General features: G+C 31.7%; 1 protein-coding gene across 1 annotated transcript; it reads right to left on the bottom strand.

Moving 5' to 3' along the window:
• Positions 1-5,913: 5,913 nt before the first annotated feature.
• On the bottom strand, positions 5,914-22,218 carry LOC143049153 (perlucin-like). The gene is made up of 5 exons (XM_076222899.1): positions 22,104-22,218; positions 21,072-21,175; positions 18,988-19,108; positions 13,299-13,527; positions 5,914-6,000 (listed from the first exon to the last, which is right to left on the bottom strand). The coding sequence occupies exons 1-5, from the start codon at positions 22,138-22,140 to the stop codon at positions 5,967-5,969; spliced, it is 525 nt and encodes a 174-aa protein (XP_076079014.1). The 5' UTR covers positions 22,141-22,218; the 3' UTR covers positions 5,914-5,966.

Raw genomic sequence — 22,218 nt, 5'->3', positions numbered from 1 at the left:
CTATGCATAGACTCCGTGTTTCAGACCGTCCCTTGACCTATATTAGTTTACTTTTATAAATTATGACTTGGATGGAGAGTTGTCTCATTGGCACTCATCCACATCTTTCTATATCTAGCATCAATATTGACGACTTCAATTTACGATCGTGATTTATTTCGTTTTCTTCTTTTGTGTGAATCGCACATTTAAAAAATGTTATTGTTATAGAATAAGCATTAACTTATAACTCTTCATAATGTTCTCCCATATATAATAAGGGAAATTGCGAATTGAAAAAAAAAAAAGAAAACAAAACTTGTACCTTAGCCTAGCATGGATATTTTCATCATGAGAATCAGTTAATAATCATAGATCCTCATTTAATTTAAAAAAAAACATGTCTATTAGCAAGAACATATCAAAGGGTATGGTAATACATGTACGTATACAATTTTTGTTAAATTTCATAGATTTTCATTTAATCATTTTGTTTACATGAAACAATATACATTGTATATGAAATACGTTTTTCTAATATCATACCAACACCAGAGCAAGCATGCATTGCTATTGATAAAACGAAAACCTTTTATTTCTGTGAGGAATCTTTGTACATATATCATTGATAGCAAGTGTACTGAACCATTGTAAACCCTTTTACTGATCATTTGAAACATTTCTGCTTGAATTTCATCAGAGAAATAAATTAATTAATAAAAAAGTCTCTTGTTATATTTTCATCAGCAATTTAATAACAATAACGGTACTAATTGTTCTGCACCAGATGCGCATATCAACAATACATGTCTCTTCGGTGATGCTTGTGGCCAAAATATTTGAAATCCAAAGCTTATATAAAAGATGAAGAGCTATAATCCAAACGTTCCAAAAAGTATAGCCAAATCCGTGAAAGGAATACTCTTGAACTGAGGCTAACATTATCAAGATGCTCGATTTCATGATTCACAACATATTTGTTATCAAAATGACAAGGACAGTATCAAAAGGCTTTTGAACATTTCAAATGGCCTTGTCTATATTAAAGTATTCTTTTATAGGAAATGTAAATTTATTTGAAATTACATCAATTGAAACAACTACTATGGGAGATAAAAATGGTTGATATATGCAGTACCTTTATCATTTACTCACCGAAAACCAAAAAATGTTTTACAAATGCTGCACTTATATCATTTACTCACCCAAAACCAAAAAATGTTTTACATATGCTGCACACATATCATTTACTTACCGAAGACAAAAATATGTTTTATATATGCTGTACCTTTATCATTTACTCACCGAAAACCAAAAAATGTTTGATATATGCTGCACCTTTATCATTAACTCACCGAAAACCAAAAACATGTTTCATACATGCTACACTTTTATCACTTACTCACCGAAAACCAAAACATGTTTTACATATGTTGCACACATATCATTTACTCACCGAAAACCTCAAAATGTTTTATATATGCTGCACCTTTATCATTTACTCACCGAAAACCGAAAACTGTTTTATATATGCTGCAACTTTATCATTTACTCACCAAAAACCAAAAATTGTTTTATATATCCTGCACATTTATCATTTACTCACCGAAAACCAAAAAATGTTTTAAATATTCTGCACACATATTATTTACTTACCAAAAACCAAAAAAAATGTTTTATATATGCTGTACATTTATCATTTACTCACCGAAAACCAAAAAATGTTTGATATATGCAGCACCTTTATCATTTACTCACCGAATACCTAAAACGAAACAAAATCATTTAGAAATTTGATTTTCAGGTTGGTCAGTTGAGAACAAAACTTAATGACAAAAGAGATGATTTCAGCTTCTCAATTCTAAACTTATTTTCATTTCTTTGTTCCAACATTCAAGCAGTGTCTGCATTTAGATTATGTATCAAGTTGAAACATTATTCTAGGCCTTGTATTTCCAATTCGACTTTTCAGAATCTAAAGAATCATGGGTAATTGCATTGTTCGTACCCAATTATGAAAATAACGTCACTTTATTGGTTGAATTTCCATTGTTCATGATATTTTTAACCAATCACGACGTTTTGTTGTACACTTTTGAAAATATTATCCAGGATGCGTTACATTCTGAATCGGCAAATTATGACTTTCTTGATAGAAGGTTGTGGTAACAAGGAAGCAATTAAACCAAGAGAGCCAAGTATTGATGTAGTAATAATCCCTTTTAAACTGTACGAACGCCATTACGAGTTGGGTGACCATTAATGAATATCCGTTTCCCAGATGACGACGGATATGCTACAATTGACGTTACCATAATCCCGTCATCTTTTTTTTCCTGAATAATATCTAAAAAATTAAATTATTCATCAGGTTTGTAATGTAATGAACAACATGATAGGTGCCATATGTGGCGCAGTAAATGTTCATCTGTTCTGAGCACATACGATAACCTCCCAATTGTGTTGATGTTCACGTTGCTCAGTTTTTAATCCTCTATGTTGCGTCTTGTATACTGTTGTCTTTTTGTGTTTTTTTTTCCTTTTTGCCATGTTGTTGTTGACTCATTTCTGACTCATGAGTTTGAATATCCCTTTGCAATCTTTCGCCTCTCTTTTTTAAAAGTAAAAGAATAACTTGTCTCGATAACTGATACAGTTGGAGATTTTTCTTCGTAACGTGTAAAAACATTGGGCCACTGATACTTTTTATCTGAAAGCATCTTATACTATCGTATATAGACAGCTACTAACAATCAATGTTGATTTACATTTATTGAGATGCATATAATTTGTGAATTTTGATAGCTGTATATATAAATGTGCATATGGTCTCTTCATTTGAAAAATGTATGGGAACTTTATACCCGTAAAGATGTTTATATTCCGTAAACAAATGTGTATCTTTATTTGTTTCTTAAAACATGTACCTAATAAACTCATCATAGATACCAGGATTGAAATTTCTTATTTACGACAGACGTGCGTTTTTTCTATAAAAGACTCATCAGTGGAGCTCGAATAAACAAAAGTTAAAAAGGTACAAAGTTGAAGAGCATTGAGGACCAAAAATTCCTAAAATGTCTGACAAATACAGCTAAGGTAATCTATTTCCAATTACAGATGCATTATCAGTTTATACGCATTTCAACTGATTTCTATTCTTCAATTTCGTTTTCCCTTCAATAGTACTCTCTAAGTTCCACCTTCTGTGTCCCTGCAATTTCTTCGTATACCAATCTTGGTGAATGTTTATCATAAATAGGACCATGCAGCATCTTCAGATGTGCAGTTAAACCTTGAAATTATCCTAACACCAATATAAGTGTATTCGAACTTCATACCAAGTTATGTGCATGTGTGTACAGTGTACAAGTTTTGAAAAAATATGTGATCATGTCATTTATATGTAGATGTAACATCCAAAATTACTGTCATTGCCACGGTAACTTGGAAATAATTTAACATTGGTGCCTATATGATAAAACAAATTAAAGTAGATATTTTTTAATTCATCAACTTCTATTTTGTCTGTTAGAAAATAGGTCGCAGTTTTTTTTTATATTATGGCATTCTTCTCAGTTCTACATATACATGTGAAACTTTAAGATTGTATGTATAAACATTGAACGACCACTATATGTGACGTATAAATTTTCTGACGTCAGACACGCTAAATTATTTCTTTTGAAATTGTAACACGATGATGACTGCTGTACCCATATTTTGACTTTTTTTATTTATCATGACTTGTGAGTTCACGCATCATTGTAAATATAACGGAATTTGATGAGACTGTCCTACAAAGTGAGAGGTTTAGCGCTATAAAACCAGGTTTAAACTTCCATTTTTCTACATTTGAAAATGCCTGTACCAAGTCAGGAATATGACAACTGTTGTCCATTCGTTTTTTACCTGTTTTGTCATTTGATTTTGCCACGTGATTATGGACTTTCCGATTTGATTTTCCTCTGAGTTCAGTATTTTTGTGATTTTACTTTTTTCATATGATCTACGATTTAAAGGTATACAGATTCTCATTATAGCCCAAAGCAAAACATTTTGATCGACCAATAACCAGTAAAACGAACAAATAGCAAATAGTTATCAAAGGTACCAGGCTTATGATTAAATACGTCAGTGACGCTCATATCAAAATAGTTATAAAGCCAAAACAGATTTCCAAGGTATATTAAAACGAAAAGTCCTTTTTCAAACGTCAAAATCAAAGGTTCAAAAACATCAAACGAATAGAAAAAATAGTGTAAAATTATTATCTAGGTACAGCTTCATGTATATCCTCCTTTTAGAAATTGATGAATTAAACGTCTGGTTGTATTACTGGCTTAACCTTTCACTTGTATGACAGTAGATACAATTATTGTTCTGCATTTCGTTTGGTGAATATGCATATAATGTTTTACTGTTGTAATTTGTGACTTGGTTGGAAATTTGTCACATGAGCACACATAACCCATCTTCTTACATCTATTTGTAATTATGAAAAAAATATTTTCAATTAAATGTTAATGTTTTTGAAAATGAATTCTAGTAGCAGGATCTGCCTACCATTCCGAAGCACATGGAATTACCCTACCCCCAGTTTTTGTTGAGGTTCGTGTTGCTATAGTCTATAGTTTTCTATGTTGTGTCTTGTGTCGAATTTTACACTTTTAATAAAAGTATTTTTACACAAGGTTCTGTTGAAATTTAGGATTTAAAAGTTGTATTTGATCTCAGTTTATCTGCACTTCATTTATCTTTGAAATCATCTTCAAATTTACTATTGACTGTTTGACAATTTCTTTTACTAGCACTTAAATTGTATAAATGATGTCGCCACTGTAGTTAATCAAAATGCGTCAGGATAAAAGTATTTAAAACTGTAAAACCAGGTATTTTTGTAGCATTACGATGTGTCAACGTTCTAAGGAATTTTTAACGGTAAAGACTACCGCTTGCATTTTCATGAGGCTAACCCATATGCTAATCGTATTTCACTGTGTATGAATATAATCATTTATGTTCCTATCCCTTTTACCATAAGACAGAAGGAATCGAAGCACATTTGCTAATGACAAGGAATGTCTTTATTGCTCTGTATTATAGTCTCTCACATGAGTCATATAGCGCTTGGCATAATTGATAACTTATCGTGTTGTCGTGTATCTCTATGAATATTTCAAAGTCTGTATTCCCATATGCAAGAACTTGGATGTTAACCATCCCAATGGTCTGTCAGCTATTGCTCATAAACAAAAAAGTCAAAAGGTTTTCGGAAAGTGTCAGGACTGCACATTGTTGAAAATATCTGTACCAAGTAATGAATATGACAGTTGATTTACATGCGTTTGATCTGTTTTAGCATTTGTTTTTGACATTTGATAAATGATTTCCTGTTTTGAAATTTTCTATTATCTATTCTATTATGTAGTAACTTAAACACTGTTTAACCTAAAAGAGGCTAGGAAGATGGCACTAAATTTGTATTCACCAATCCTTAGTCGGGAGCTTGTTGTTCGATGCTTGTAGTTTGGTATTGTGGTTCATGCTTTTTGATCGTTTCTCGTATTTTACATAGATGAGCCATTCAATTTTCATTTTTTGGGCACTTTATAGCACGTGTTCGGTTTTAACCAAGGCTCCGTGTTGAAGGCCGAACCTTGACCCATTATTTTTTTACTTTTTATACATTGTAAATTGGACAAAGAATTGTCTCATTGGCACTCACACCTCATCTACTTATTCATATTTGTTATAAGTTAACTGATTTTTATAGTACGTTCTTATCTTGTACTGTCTAAAAAGATGAGAGTGTAAGTGGGCCACAAATTAGTTTGGCAATTCTGTATGGACCTATCAGAAGTAAGGAGCCTCTAATTCAGTGGTTGTCGTTTGTTGCTGTATATCATATTTGTTCTGTTGATCCAGTCAAAATTTTAAAGGCAAAAACTAAAATATATTTCTATAATGATTTGAGCGGTTGGTGTTTATCCCAAAATACCTCCTCCAGATGCTGGAAATCTGTAAAAGAAAAAAGAAATATACACCTCACTACCTGTAAAGAACACAGGAGATCCACCCTGTTTTTGGTGGAGGTTGTGTGCCGCAGTCTTTAGTTTTCTTTGTTGTGTGTGTCTTTTCGTCGTTTCTCGTTAGTTTTTTTTTTTTTTTTTTGCAATTGTTTTTTTTTTCGACTTCCAAATTGAGTAGTACAAATCTGGTATCTTTCGCCACTCTTTGGGGTTTATCGGGTAAGGTCAAACGTTTGTGATAAAAGTTATTTGGGTTGCATTTAACAAACCATCTACCTACCCTTTCTTTATATATTATATTTGTGTAGTCATATAGTTATGCGTCATTTTTTTAACTATAATTTACAAACTTGTATTTTACAGTTACTCTTTCTTTTAACTATGTTTAAACGAAAAATTTGAGAACAAGGACTTTGGAATAAAGGAGCTAGGAAAAGGAAATTGTAAAAGCTACTATTTCATATTTTTTTTATTATTCTTACGCTATGTATTTCGTTGTTAATTTGTTAGACTATCATTCAGAAAATGTCGACCAACTATAAAGTGATATATCGTTTCAATCCAAGGCTTTGAATGTTTGCATGTTTGTATGGAAATTTTGACAATGATGTCCGACGAATATATTTGGACCCTAGGAAATAATTAACGTTTTAATTATCTATGTATAGTTTGCTAAAATGAAATCATTATCAATAATTTATTAATTTTATTTTTTCGAAAAAAGTTTGTAGACAATGTGATAAAAACTTGTTTAATTGACATGTAAACATTCCTTCAAAATTAGTATATTCACATGATGCAACAGCTTTGCAATATTAAGAATACAAGATGTCACCTTTATATTATTTCAACTTTCTCTGGATATATACCAATGTATGTAGCTAAAGTCTCTATATTCAAATATCCATAACATTATGCATACCTACTCACAGTGTTAAAACACGGCCGACACTCGGCTTACCGAGAGATTGGTCGGTTAATCTATATTGAGTATGCGGCTATATCGGCGTTTGGTCTGTTAATCGGGTTGGCTAATGTCTGTTAATCAGGTGTTATCGAGAAAATCATTGAAAGTTCTGCATGTTTCATTGTATACCTTTTTAAATATATTTTTATCATAAAAATTATTCATGTCTAACAAATCAATTTAATGTACTGAATCCAGTGGTGCAATTATTATTTTTCTAGCTTCGATGTACGATCTATAAAATGAAAAGGCGTGTTACTCATCAATAAATTTATACACATTTTACACACACAAAATGTACACAAAACGACACGTTGGTTGAATTAACTTGCATGCAATATTTTGAACATCGAAAAAATACAGGCATTATGTTTGTTTACTATATTGATATCATTGTGTGAAAAATCTACACGAAAATCTGTATTTTGGTGACATAAATCAATCTTTATCTAAAACCTGGTCTGTTAATGGGTCGGATGTATAAAACCCGGTCTGTTAATTGGTCTGTTAAGAGTTATGAATGGCAATAAAAGAAAAATGTTATTGCTATATGGGGTGTTATCGGATCAAATGGGTAGGCTCAAGACGAGCGGCTAAAATATACGGAAACAACACATGAGCAATGAAATATAAAATATACGGAAACAACACATGAACAACGAACAATTTAGACAATGGAAATTGAAAATTGATCAAAATAGTTTCAAAAAGGGTAGTAATAAAGTAATAATAATTTCATCCAATAATGGTCGCATATATCATGTGGATTCTGTTTAATTGTCATGAATGATGAATGACACCAATTTGTCATCTTTATTGGTAACCAGTATATTAATCAGACATAAACGTCGTAATGTAAATAAACATCAGTAAGTAAAATATATTGGGATGCTAACATATAAAGAATAGAGAAAGAATAATGAGTAAGATAAATAAAATGTAGAGAAAAGTGACGTAACAATTTGAAGAATACAGAAATACACACCACCCCAATCCGGACCCTAGTGGTATACACGAGAATCTGGATGGAGACGCAGAATATAGAATAATAGATAAGGACAGTAGAGATTGATGCACTGCTAAAATAGAGAAAGAAAACACTTTGGTGTTGAAACAGTAACGGATTGCGATGTACTCATATTGTTGACAAATGCTAGAAGTTTACATGCGGACAACTACAGTTAATCTCTGCGCTTATGTAGAAAGGAACTAAACGGAATTAAATGAATTAAAACTTAAGATAACAAAATGTAGCTGTATTCGCTCCTTTCAATTTACTTCTTTAGAATTATTTGTAAACAACATATGATTAATTTATAGAAAAAAAGAATCAACTGGATGATGCTGACGAATTAGGGTTTAACGTCCAGTGACACATATCATGTGCATATGAGAACGACAACACGTTATATATGTACCCTGTGTTGTATTAGAAAGTCACTTTCAGTCGGATTTGAGAACGTGCTTCTTTGAACAGACGCAAAAATTAAGGCTGATTGGAAACGTTAATAAAAAATTTATGCATATTCCAGCATATACTGAAGTGGCACACCCTTCAATAAAATGCAAAGAGAGTCAAAATAAAAATGCTCTTACTAGAAGGATACTGTTTCACCGTATCGTCATTTTTTTAATCATGAACATCTCATTCTTTACTTTTTCAATGGGAAAATATAAAGGTAGAAAAACTATTGTCGTGGCTAAATAACTCTTAACTGACACAATTTCAATTGTCCAACCCATTAACAGACTTTATTACCATAATTTCAATAAAAACGTGGTATTATTCACGTTATATTACAATTATGAAATTTTTACTAATGTCATTTTATTTTTTAGAACCAAAGTACTATTTTGTGTCCTTTAAATGATATCTAAAATGTTTGTTTCGCCTTCTATTAAAAAACAATGCTATGCGTATAAGCCTAAATACTACATACTTGCGCGACGCCTTTTAGTTTTACTGAAAACTGTGCAGACTATAATATGTTTTTTAAGTGTGGAAAATGTTCTATGATAAATATCATTTTGTCAGACACTTTTCTTGTTTTTGATTTGTTTTTATAATATGCCAAAAATCTGTATATTTGATAGTGTTTAACATTAAATTGTGCGTTTTACTCTTAACAGACATTAGCCAAACCCGATTAACAGACCAAACGCCGATATAGCCGCATACTCAATATACATTAACCGACCAATCTCTCGGTTAGCCGAGTGTCGGCCGTGTAAAAGGACAAGTGATTTTAAAAATTATAATTTAAAGTATGTATAAGAGTATGTATAAAAGACTTTTAAACCATAAAAAATTGTATTTATGACCCACAATATCAATGTCTCCTAAATAGTTCATAAGCGGTCTATTGCTACAAAAATTAATAACACATCTCTAACATGTCTAAGGTATACATGGAACTCGTATTCGTTTACAAATTAACCATTATGGAATATATTCTAAAGATATGACCATCGTAAATCAATCTCAAGACACCTTAATAGGTGTAATAAAAGTAAGGGTGATTCCAACAATTTTTCCTTCGTTAAGACATGTTTGATAAACATACAGAGGACATGGATGTGTCCAGATATGATCGTATGACATGCCCTATAGTTCTAAAAGCGCGGCGAAAAAAGGTCACAGCCACCAAGTAGGGGTCATAAGGTCTGTCATACGACATGTCTGAGCATGCACATCGTTGCTCACTTATGATTATTTAACCTTATACCTCAGTCACACTATGTCACGATCTCTAAAAAAGGAAATGTTGGCGACCGTAGTGCGATCGTGTGGATCGCAGTAAGGTCGTGATAGGGTTGTTGTGAAGTATTCGTGATCGTGATGAGCGTGGCCAACTTTGAACATGTTTGAAAACAAAATCAGGGCGTAAAAGAAGCATATCGAGAGCTCAGTAAGATCTTGGTATGATCGCAAATGTCGCTATACCATCGTAGCCAGATCGTAGCGAAAGCGCGATTCTTATCGGAGATGATTCGCTACTATCTTACAGCGACGTAACTACGACCTCAATACGGTCATCACGTTCCCCCCGCGACCAAACAACGATTCTTTTACGACCATACCACGTTTACACTATGCTGTTCAAGACCATAGTACGATTCTAACATGCTCATGTCGTCCGCATCACTCTCGTCTTACGACCTGACTACGTTCATACTACGACCATCTCGAGTTCTAGCGATGTTCATTGTCATTGTCACATGCAATATTGAAAAGAACGTCTAAAAGATCTCCAGGTTTTGTTTTGTCTATATGTAATTTGGACTTCATGTCAATAATTTCCATCACATCAATCATGCTAGACACATCTGTATCATTCCCGATGGTTCAATTAAATATCGTTATTTCATCTTGATGGATCAGCAATACGTAGTGATTCATTTTGGATTGGTAGATCCAACATCTCTACTGTATCATGATTCGCACCAGAGGCCTCTCTGACTCTACCTGTACCCGTACCATCACGTCTATGAGTTCTGATAGATTTTGGTGTTATTCCTGTGTTGTTTTCGAGAATTCTACGTATTTATGACAATAAGAAGGAATGGAACAGTATTTATATAGAACACGATGTTGAAGTTATTGTTGAGAGCATAGTTAGATTGCGATAGGAACGTGGTAAGATCGTAAAATGATCGTGGTATGCGTGTGCTATAATCGCGGAGGAAGCATGAAAAGATCGTGTTGCAATCGGATAAATCGTGGTATGGTCGTGTGAGAACTTGATGAGCGTAGTAAGATCGTGATAATCGTAGTGAGGTCGCAGATAAAGAGTTGTGAGAGAGTGGTAAAATCGCAGCGGAATCGCCGTACAAACGTACTGGTGACGTAGTAGCTACGTGAAAACAACGAAAATCTACATTTTCATGCCGTACATACTGCAATCTCACCCCGATCTGATATTTTTTTAGATCGCGGTGAGCGTGGTGCAATCATGGTCTAGTGTGACTAGAACAAATTTTGTTGGTGTGCTTTGTACTCTGTGGTTTTTAACATACCGTGATTTTGTTTTTTGTTCTATTAAAAGGGCATTATCTTAATGTTTTATTATGACTTTGAAAATACTTTGAACTACAAAATTATTTTATATCAATGTGTTGTTAATATCTTTCATTTTTGCTGGTGTGCTTTGCACGTGCTACTTTTTGTGTTTCTCTGTACAGATGACGTAGTTTTGTACTCTTAACATTCCACCATATGTTTTATTGTTCTATTATAATGATATTTTATATCTCTTCCTGTGAGACGTAACATTCTAACATCAAACGCGCGGAATCTCGCCAAACAGTCATTTGGATTGATTTTGAATGCACATATAAGTGGTAATGCATGTGGTTGTATAATTTTATATTTCCTTTTCTTTTATATATTTGTTTGCTTTGTTCTGATAGAGATTGTGACACTGTATTATTGATGGGTCCCTATTTTGACAATTTTACTTATTATGTCTGTTTTGATGACGCATCGTTATAAATATAATGGAATTCGATACGACCGTCATACAGTAAGAGGTTTAGCGCTAATAAACCAGCTTCAATCCATCATTTTCTACAGTTGAGAATGCCTGTACCAAGTCAGGAATATGACAGTTGTCCATTCGTTTGATGTGTTTTATCATTTGATTTTGCCATTTGATTAGTGACCTTCCGTTTTAAATTTTCCTCGGAGTTCAGTATTTTTGTATTTCTCTTTTTAGGTACCATTACCGCTATAAGAGTTAAATTTTCCAAAAAAAATAGATTTCATCATACTGATTAAATAAATAAATGTTTCTATTTACTTTTGCCTGAAATTAGGGAGATAACTATCAACTTCTGGTTTAAAATATGTCACTTCTGGTCTTAGTTGATAACTTTATACAATGAATCACAAAATATAGGTTATTATATACTATTGCCTGTAATCAGGAAGACGTTTGGTACTTCCGGTTTAGTGTAGGTCACTTAAGGTTGATATTTTTCAAGGTCATATGTCAACAGTTTGCAAAAAACCTATTGTTTTATTATGCACTAAGTTGAAGTAATAATCAATTAACCTTAAATTAAATTATTTCAAGCGGGAAAAAATACTTTAAGGTGTCAGTTGATTGTTACAGACCAATTGTATCATATCTAAATCACAATAAGGCAAACATTTTGCAGTAGTTACATAAGTGTCCATATATATTACAAACAAAGTTATAGCATGGGTTCTTTCAACAAAAAACTCTTTCTTATTTATTAAAATCAGTTCTTTTAGCAATGAAAGAAGAGCTTTAAAGATGCACTCACAAGGAAAACAGTGATCAGGGAGATAACTCCTACAAAGAGAAGCATTCCAAGGCGCATTAACTGTTCAATAACATATGCCAAAAATCTAAGCGACATCTTGCGAAACAAAATTGAAAAAAAATAAACGTAGCCAAGATGAAAATGATAAAAATCAGAAGAATATCAATAGGTCTTTTCACAGAAAAGTGTAAAGACCTTATACTAATAAATAGATCAAATACTAAAGGTCTTTACATAGAAAAGTAAATAAATATATCAGCCTATCTTAACGCGGCACAAAAATAGAGTTCAAAGATGATTCGCCATCATCCTTCATGTGAAGACAAAACAGAAAATTTCCACTGTTGCATCCAAATGTATTTAAAAAAGTATTTGAGATAGATATTAAGTATCATATTATACAAATGAATATCCAAAGTAATCGTTAGACATAAACACTAGTATCTTTTTAGGACAATTACTAAATTATGACACGTTTGATTAACCAACTTAGGGGAACAATATGCCATACGATATTCTGAGGACATGTCCTTGTCCTTAATAGATATAAGAAGATGTAGTGTGAGTGTCAATGAGACAACTCTCCATCGAAGTCACAATTTGAAAGAGTAAACAATAATAGGTCAAAGTACTGCCTAGGATCACACAGGACAGCAAGCTGTAAGTGGTCCCAAAAAGACTATTGACAAATCATGCAAACGGGAAAATGAACGGTCTAATTTTTATAACTATTGAAAACCACATCAACAAACGATAACTACTGAACATAAGATTCCTGGACAGGTGCAAACAAATGCAGAGGGTATAAACGTTTTAATAGTTACCACAATTCACCCTAGTCTGAAACAATAGTGTAACATCTCAACATAGAAAAACACTATAAAATCTCAATTGACTGCTATGATCAACACAGATAGGAACACCAAACAGCGAAATTATTTGTATACAATATTTACTTCACAAAAACGGGCTAGCTGATGTTTTTGTTGTTCATTTAAAGTATTAAATTTTCTACAGTACGCTATACATACTCCATTTCACAAATAAAGTGCGATTCGTCCAAACAGTTGTCATCATTCCATTTGCCCACTTTGCCTGTCCACTGGACAATCTCGAGACAGTTTTGACCGTCAGGGTTATTTTGAACTAAATTATCCGGTGCATTATCATGGAAATTACTGTAGGTTATGGCTTTTCCACTCGCTGCCCAGATCCATAAACCCTCAATTACTGCATCTGTTCCACCTATCCAAAAATCTGCTGTAAACAAATGCAGAAACATCGTGTAAGTTTGTATATGGTTTGATTTTTTTTAATCAGTTTAAAGCAAATATATATTTGATAGAAAATATATTATTTCTTATAATGTCTTATACATGTTTATTGTTCAAACGTAGGGGAAGAATTATATTTTCAAGTTCGATAGATTTTTTTTAGACAAGGCGCAAATATCTTTTATGCCGTGGTTTATAATAAGGAACCACGCACCCTTGTGTCATCAATCAAATAAAATCTGTAGAGTCGACATATTAAATGAAAACCTCATTGCTGTTGTAAGGTAAGACGTCTGAAATTTCTGAGAGTCAACATAATTATTATGGTTGAAAAATTGAATAGCTTGTTTGCCTGTCATGTATATGCAACTGTTGTAAAGAACAGAAATACAAAACCTAAAGTTTACATTACAAGCAAAGGCAGATGTCATATTTATATGGCTATTGGCATGGTTTCACAATCCATTTTAAATTTAAAAGTCAAATCGCACATCTTCACGTTCATTAAATTTCAGCACTGATATTTGTTTCTCATTTTTGCTGTCGTGGTTACGGTGATCATGTTGAAAATTCAAACGACAAATTCCTCATTGGTATTCGAAAAATAGCATACATATAAAATTGTACTAGATTGGATTTGATATTCTTTTGGAAAATGCTACATTTATTTGTTTTTTCCAAAGGAACAATGTCATATCAATTTCAAATTTCATCGAAATTTCTTCACTATACTATGTCAAAAAGTTACATTACAAAAACACTGAACTCTGGGGAAAATTCAAAACACAAGGTTCCTAATAAAATGGCAAATTCAAAATCCTAAACAGATCTCACGAACAGTCATCAATTGTCATATATCTGACTCAGCTTTGTACTGACATATAAAATAATTGATTAATGCTGGTTATACACATTTTTCACACATTTATCTAGTCTTGCATTATTGATTTTTCTTTTTGAAAATAAACATCAAAATTGTATTGATTCAATCTGACAAAAAAAAAAAAAAAGAAAAATTCTACACGTTTTGGCATGGCAATGATAGCCATTTTTGAAAAGTTGATGCCGAATTCAAATCTTTGCATGCCAGATAATAGCTACGTACAATTTTTCAGCTTTAAAGCATTAAGAAACTTTCTTTGTTGTTTCTTTGACAACCGTGGCAATTTTGTAAATTTTCTAAACTAGTTCAACATCTATGCATTTTAGATAATGACATTTAAAGAGGGACGAAAGATACCAAAGGTACATTCAAACTTATAAAACGAAAATATTTAACTGACAACGCCATGGCTAAAAAAAGACAAACAGGCAAACAATAGCACACAAAACACAACATAGAAAAAAGACTAAGCAACACGAACACAACCAAAAACTTTAGGTGATCACCGGAAGAATAACTGATCCAATTTTACTGTATTAGATCAAAATTTAGACAAATTATGTCTCTTCAGAGATGTCCAGACCCAAACCAATAGCAATATGCTACTTGTGTTTAATCCATATGATTCTAAGTAGATTCCAGGAAAATCCATTACGGCTTAGTTCCAAAATTTTAACTGTAATTGTGGGCAACAATATTGTATAAAATGTCATAATATTTTTGTAAAGAGTATTCATTTTAGTGATCAAAAACCAAAGCTTTTATTTTCCCCATTATTGATGTCACGATTATATCAGCCATTAAAACATTTAAGGCCTAACTGCACATCTTTCGACAAGGATGTCCAATTTTTAGCTCACCTGGTCCAAAGAGCCAAGTGAGGTCTTCTCATCACTTGGAGTCCGTCGTCCGTCGTCGTCCGTCGTCGTCCTCGTCGTCCGTCGTCCGTCGTCGTTAACTTTTACAAAAATCTTCTCCTCTGAAACTAATAGGCCAAATTTAACCAAACTTGGCCACAATCCTCATTGGGGTATTTAGTTTTAAAAAATGTGTCCGGTGACCCGGCCAACCAACCAAGATGGCCGCCATGGCTAAAAATAAAACATAGAGGTAAAGTACAGTTTTTGGCTTATAACTAAAAAAAATAAGCATTTAGAGCAAATCTGACAAGGGTAAAATTATTGATTAGGTCAAGATCTATCTGCCCTGACATTTTCAGATGAATCAGACAACCCGTTGTTAGGTTGCTGCCCCGGAATTGGTAATTTTAAGGAAATTTTGCTGCTTTTGGTTATTATCTTGAATATTATTATAGATAGAAATAAACTGTAACAGCAATAATGTTCAACAAAGTAAGATTTACAAATAAGTCAACATGACCAAAATGGTCAGTTGACCCCCTTAGGAGTTATTCCATTTATAGTCAATTTTTAACCATTTTTCGTAAATCTTAGTAATCTTTTAGAGAAATCTTCTCCTCTGAAACTACTGGCCCAAATTAAACCAAAGTTGGCCACAATCATCATTGGGGTATCTTGTTTGAAAAATGTGTCTGGTAACTCGGCCAACTAACCAAGATGGCCGCAATGGCTAAAAATACAACATAGGAGTAAAATGCAGTTTTTGGCTTGTAACTCAAAAACCAAAGTATCAAGAGCAAATCTGACATGTAGTAAAATTGTTGATCAGGTCAAAATCTATCTGCCCTGGAATTTTCAGATGAATCGTATAACCGGTTGTTAGGTTGCTTCTCCTGAATTAGTAATTTTAAGGAAATTTTGCTGTTTTTTGTTATTATCTTGAATATTATTATAGATAGAGATAAACTGTAAACAGCAATAATGCACCGCAGAGTAAGACCTAAAAAAGAGTCCATATGACAAAAATGGTCAATTGACCCCCTAAGGAGTTATTGCCCTTCATAGTCAATTTTTAACAATTCTCATAAAATTTGTAGATTTTCACTAGCAATTTCCACTGAAACTACTGGTCCAAATTCATCATAGATTGAGATAATTGTAAGCAGCAAGAATGTTTAGTAAAGTTAGATCTACAACTGCATCACCATCACCAAAACACAATTTTGTCATGAATCCATCTGTGTCCTTTGTTTAATATTCACATAGACCAAGGTGAGCGACACAGGCTCTTTAGAGCCTTTAGTTTCGTTAGCCTTCATATTGGTAGTTGAAATTATGGCAATTAAACTAAAAGAAGATAATAATCTCAAAGGTTTAGAGGTGAAACTAGATGGTAGAAATTGCTCACTAAAAATATGTCAACTTGCAGATGATACAACACTATTTCTTTAATCACCAAAAGATGTTAGATTAGCAATGAATATTATTGAAACTTTTGGAAGTTTATCAGGATGACAACTAAACAGAAATAAAACAGAGGGATTTTGGTTGGGAAAACTTAAACATAGCAGAGACAAATTGGAAAACATAATCGGAAAACAGATAATATTAAAAGTCTTGGCTTTTACTTTGGTTATAACAATCAAGACTGTCAAAAACTTAACACTGATAATCAGCTAAAAAGATGTGAAAAAATAATATCAAACTGGATGAAAATAAATTTAACATTAATAGGTAAACTAATAGTAATAAAATCATTAATTTTTCCAAATTTAACTTATATTGCATCAAACATGTACATACCAAAAGAAATAATACAAAAGTTTAAAACTCTAGTATATAATTGTATATGGAACGGGAAAAAAGATAAAGATAAACGCGCAACTCTTTGTAAAGACTATCTAGAAGGTGGGTTAAAAATGATCGACATAGACTTGTATCTCAAAGCTCTTCAATTATGTTGGATTTTAAAACGTAAACAAAATTCTGCTGATAATTGGTCAATCATACTCCAAGCTTATTTAAACAAATTTGGGAAAAACCTCTTGATATTTCAAATGAACATTAAAAATGTTAATATGTTAGACAAAAAAATCCCTTCCTGAGTTCTATCTGCAATTTATTAAAACTTGGATTAATGTTAAGAGAGGACAGACAAAGATACCTCAATCGTTTCTAGATATAAGAAAGCAGATTTTATTGGGCAATCATAACCAACAAAAAAAGGAAAATACTTATTCTTTACTAAATGGATCGAACATAATATTCTGTATGTAAATGACATACTTGGTGAATGAGGTCATATATCAGATAATAAAATATTAATTAAATTAAAAGATTAACGCGATTGGATTAGAGAATTAGTATTATTAAAGAAAGCTATTCCAAAACATTGGCAGAATATTTTAAAGCAAGAAAGCTCATTTAAAACAAAAGTAAATATAAAGAATACAAAAAATCTGCAAATACTAATAAATCATAATATCTATCCAGAAATGGGTAATAAAGAAATATATTCCATTCTAATTGTCCCTTATAAACAAGAAAAACCTGTAGGTATTCTGAAGTGGGAAAGAATTTTTGAAGAAAATTTAAATATAAAATTTAAAAGCACTCTTAATTTTTAACAACAAATTTAAAATGTCTAAATGGAAATTTCTCAACTTCATCCTTCCATGCATCGACTTATTAGTACAGTGGAGTGTATTAGAAAAACAATTCTTACAATGTTTGCAAAGAAATTGACAACTATAAACATTTTTTATTGCATGCCCTTATAATAATACTTACTGGCAAGAAATATATAAGTTATTACTTTATCTTTAAATAGATTGACATATTTTAAGGCTACAAAATTTAATAACTGGCTATAAAATAGCAGATGTAAAATATTCTGATATAAACACCCTGATAACAATTATATTTTTCTCAATATATAAGGCACATTTTGTTTCAAACATTATTTTATTAATAAATGAATCAATTCATATTGATGTTAATTTAAATTATATTTAATGTTTAATTTTATTATACTAACATTATATAATATTTTATTATATATTCTCCCTGGATGTATAATAACTGATATACAGGTATAATTATCTAATGATGTAAGCTAGGTAAATGGTTAAACAGCATTTAGTGCAATAAAGATGATTTAATTGTTTAAAAATAATCTTTAGATGCTGATCCTCGTTATATCAAACAAATATCAAGATTTGGTCATAAATCCCCGAAAAATCGATCGACCAAATAAAGTGAAATTGAAAATTAACAATGATAAGATAAAACAAAACAGACGAATTTCATTTTTCCCCTTTGGGAAATTTTGGATTATTGTCATTATTCCCCTTCGTATTTTTCATATGAAATGATCAATTCCTGGAATGTTAAAATAATCTGTCGTTCGGCTTGGGCTGCACATAAAAAATGGCGTGCTCAAATGCAAAAATTATGACGTGAATATCTTACAACATCTAAAATTGTCACCTAGCAAATTTCATATTCACAAATCGGTTTATAAAATTTTTTTTTTATGAATTTTGAACCAAATAATCAGTCTTTCAAGGGTACTCAAATGAATAACTTTCAAATTTCTCCTTAATATCATGCTGATATAATATGTCGATATTTGATTATCAGCAGGTTTGCTGAAATATGAAATATGTTTGCCTGTTATGAGATAACAAAATATAATATTTACGATCAGAGTTTCGCTTTTTGGATAATCCATTTTTTATACGATTTATAGTGTCTGTCATGAAGTCGTTTTCTGCTCTAGTCTCTACTGATGCTAATTCCGAATGGTACGCTCTACAGAAAGTCTGAAAATATTTCGTTTCTTTAAATAGACATTGCGAATCAAATTTCTTCGTTCATAGTGTGTTAATTTACGTTTTTTGATTGAGTTAAGCCACCAATTGATATGTGTGTTTTTCTATGTTGTGATGTTATACTACTGTTTCAGAAAAAGGGAGAAGGTTTCGTATCATTAAAACGTTTAATCCCGCTGCAAATGTTTGCACCTCTCCTAAGTCAGAAATCTGATGTACAGTAGTAGTCGTTTGTTTATGTAATTTATACGTGTTTCTCGTTTCTCGTTTTTTATATAGGTTAGACCGTTGGTTTTCCTGTTTGAATGGTTTTACACTAGTAGTCTTTGGGCCCTTTACAGCTTGTTATTCGGTGTGAGCCAAGGCTCCTGTTGAAGGCCGTACCTTGACCTATAATGGTTTACTTTTATAAATTGTTATTTGGATGGAGAGTTGTCTCATTGGCACTCATACCACATTTTCCTGTATCTATCTTTTTATAAGTTCAGAAATTATTATGTCTATTTCATGTTTTCACTCTTCTATAACTAACACATCTTATAATCGTTTGCAATGATTTTGTGTACCAAGTCTGATGGCAGAAATAAAAAGGCATGGCCACTGTTGATAATTGAAGACATTATGTTTAATAACAGCACTATAATATAACAAAAATTACCAATTTTTTTTTAATATAATTGTGCATTGAAAAGGAATGAGGTTTAATCATCAAGAGGAGTATGTTAGGCGGCATGATAGCCATATAATCTATCTTTTTTTTAAACCACATTGTATCAACATGTTTATGAAACATTTTTATTTGAGTTATATCTCGACGTTCAGGAGTAGATTACCTTAGCCATATTTGGCACAACTTTTAGGAATTTTTGATCCTCAATGCTCTTCAACTTTGTATTTATTTGGCTTTTTAACTATTTTGATCTGAGCGTCACTGATGAGTCTTATGTAGACGAAACGCGCGTCTGGCGTATAAAATTATAATCCTGGTACTTTTGATAACTATTATCATAAGAGTCTTTGTGTTTACCTTCACTGAAATTTAAAACACCCTGTTTTTAATGTGTAGGAAAAATGAAAACACGTTATAAATGTTATGCGTCCGATTGTTGTGTAAATAGTTGTTTTACACTTACATCGGAAAAATAACAACAAGTAATCCTTTTTCTTATTTAATACGACACTTGAACATCAACATACGTATCAAGAATAATACAATGATAATTTGAAATTGCTTTTATAGTCAAATATAAAACTGGTTGCATGAAATTCACATGAAGTGCCTGATAATTTTACATTATAATACAATTACCGGAGTCAAATTCACAAAAAAACGGAGAAAATATCTAAAGACAATTAGCGGAGTAAAATACTATTTAGCGGAGATTAATAAATCCATAAAGTCCATAGACTTGAATAATAAAGTTTTCGCTATTCGCGACACCGATTCGCTTTCCTGAATTTGCCTTCATAAGAACACTTCCAACCAAATATTTTAAAGCCAAGCATATCTATAATTTAAATAAGATACGGTTAAAACTCAGATTAATTCATTAAAAATAGGAATTGGACTTCATCGTGTTTTTATCTGATTCCTTGACTAAGTTGAACAGTTCTTTTGGTCTCGTTCAATTATATATCTTTTTCAACGTTTCAAATGGTTTAATGTTTTCAAAATACGTTGGCATCGACCATCAATGAAGATATAAGAATAATCGAAATATGCATTTAACTTTAGACTTATGTTTAGTACTGAAAAAGTAAACCATCCTTTTGGCTTTCTGAATGTGCACCATATGCACATATGTAGTATAATTGTAAAGTATGTGCAGCAGGGTGTAGTAGAATTGTAAAATAAGATTATCTTTGCATCTATGCTTATAACTAAATATTAACAAACAGTTGCGAATAACTAATAAGTATCATTAATTTTTTTTTTTTTAAGTATGCAACTTACCGCTGCATCCAACCATGACTTATGTCTAGTACTGAAAAAGTAGCAAGAATTTCCAAAGTGCACCCAGCCTCTTTGACATTCTGACTTTGCAGCAGACATTATAACTGTAAAACGAATATAAAAATGAATATACTGGCGAGTTTAAAGACTCATTTCAGGATTATTATAAATTTGATATCCAGATGTAAAGAGAAATCATATAAACATGTTAATCAGCACATATGTGAATAATTTAATGATATTATGTATTTCATGTATCTTTAATTATTTGACAGATAAAGATTGAAAAACACTTTATCAGAATGATTTTCCAGTCATATTTCACGATAAAGATAGAAGGAAAGTTTTAACACAGAAGTTTATGAAGAAAAATGGAAAACATATATGTATCCACTGGGTTTGAAATGTACTATGGAAAGCAAACTTCAATCTTTCCAATATAAATGTTTATGGAGAGAAAATTATCAATATATCTGAATGTGAAATTTATTGAGCTGGCTTCTGTGACTTTTCTGTTTAAACAAGTGTCTGAATAAAACTCAACTAATGTGAAAACAAAAATAAAACGACAAGGTGAGGCGCACAGTTTGTTCGTATTGGTATGCTGACAATTGTTGAAAAATTCTACCTCTAAATGCATCAAATATGTTCTCAATAAGAGAGTCCAGCATTCTGATCACTTGTTCCTCGATGTGGTATGTTCAACGATTATAAACAGATTGTAAACGACGACACAAAACAGATGTTCACTCTTAACTTAGAATTAAAGGCATATGAACAAATACTAAATATATTTTTATTTTATACAAATGCCGATAACACTTGAAAAACAAAACCTCAGTTTTAGTTATTATGTATAAAGTTCATTGAAAAGTTGAAAATTACATGCCATTATTAAACTTTGATAAACAATTCGTGTGTTTTCCTTCGCACGATATTATGCGCTCCTCATTAATAAATGGTGATAATTGGACCAACTATGTAATCCAATATTTGTCTTTAAACGTAGAAAAAAATATATGCAATACATACCAAATAAAATAGCTACAGCATATTGTAGAAACGCCATGCTTGTACTTATGGTCTATGCAATGAAACAAATAACTATAGATAAGATAAACACTGTATTAGAATATTTAGAAAATGT

Source organism: Mytilus galloprovincialis, chromosome 10, assembly GCF_965363235.1.
Source record: "Mytilus galloprovincialis chromosome 10, xbMytGall1.hap1.1, whole genome shotgun sequence".
NCBI lineage: Eukaryota > Metazoa > Mollusca > Bivalvia > Mytilida > Mytilidae > Mytilus > Mytilus galloprovincialis.
Note: the sequence above shows the minus strand (reverse complement) of the source record. Positions and strands in the feature narration are given on the sequence as shown.

Excerpts from the sequence above, each read along its gene's own strand:
- LOC143049153 (XM_076222899.1), bottom strand. The coding sequence starts at position 22,140 with ATGGCGTTTCTACAATATGCTGTAGCTATTTTATTTG. Across the intron at positions 21,176-22,103 it reads TGCTGTAGCTATTTTATTTG|TTATAATGTCTGCTGCAAAG; the intron begins GTATGTATTGCA and ends TTCGTTTTACAG. Across the intron at positions 13,528-18,987 it reads CAAAAAGCGAAACTCTGATC|CAGATTTTTGGATAGGTGGA; the intron begins GTAAATATTATA and ends ATTTGTTTACAG.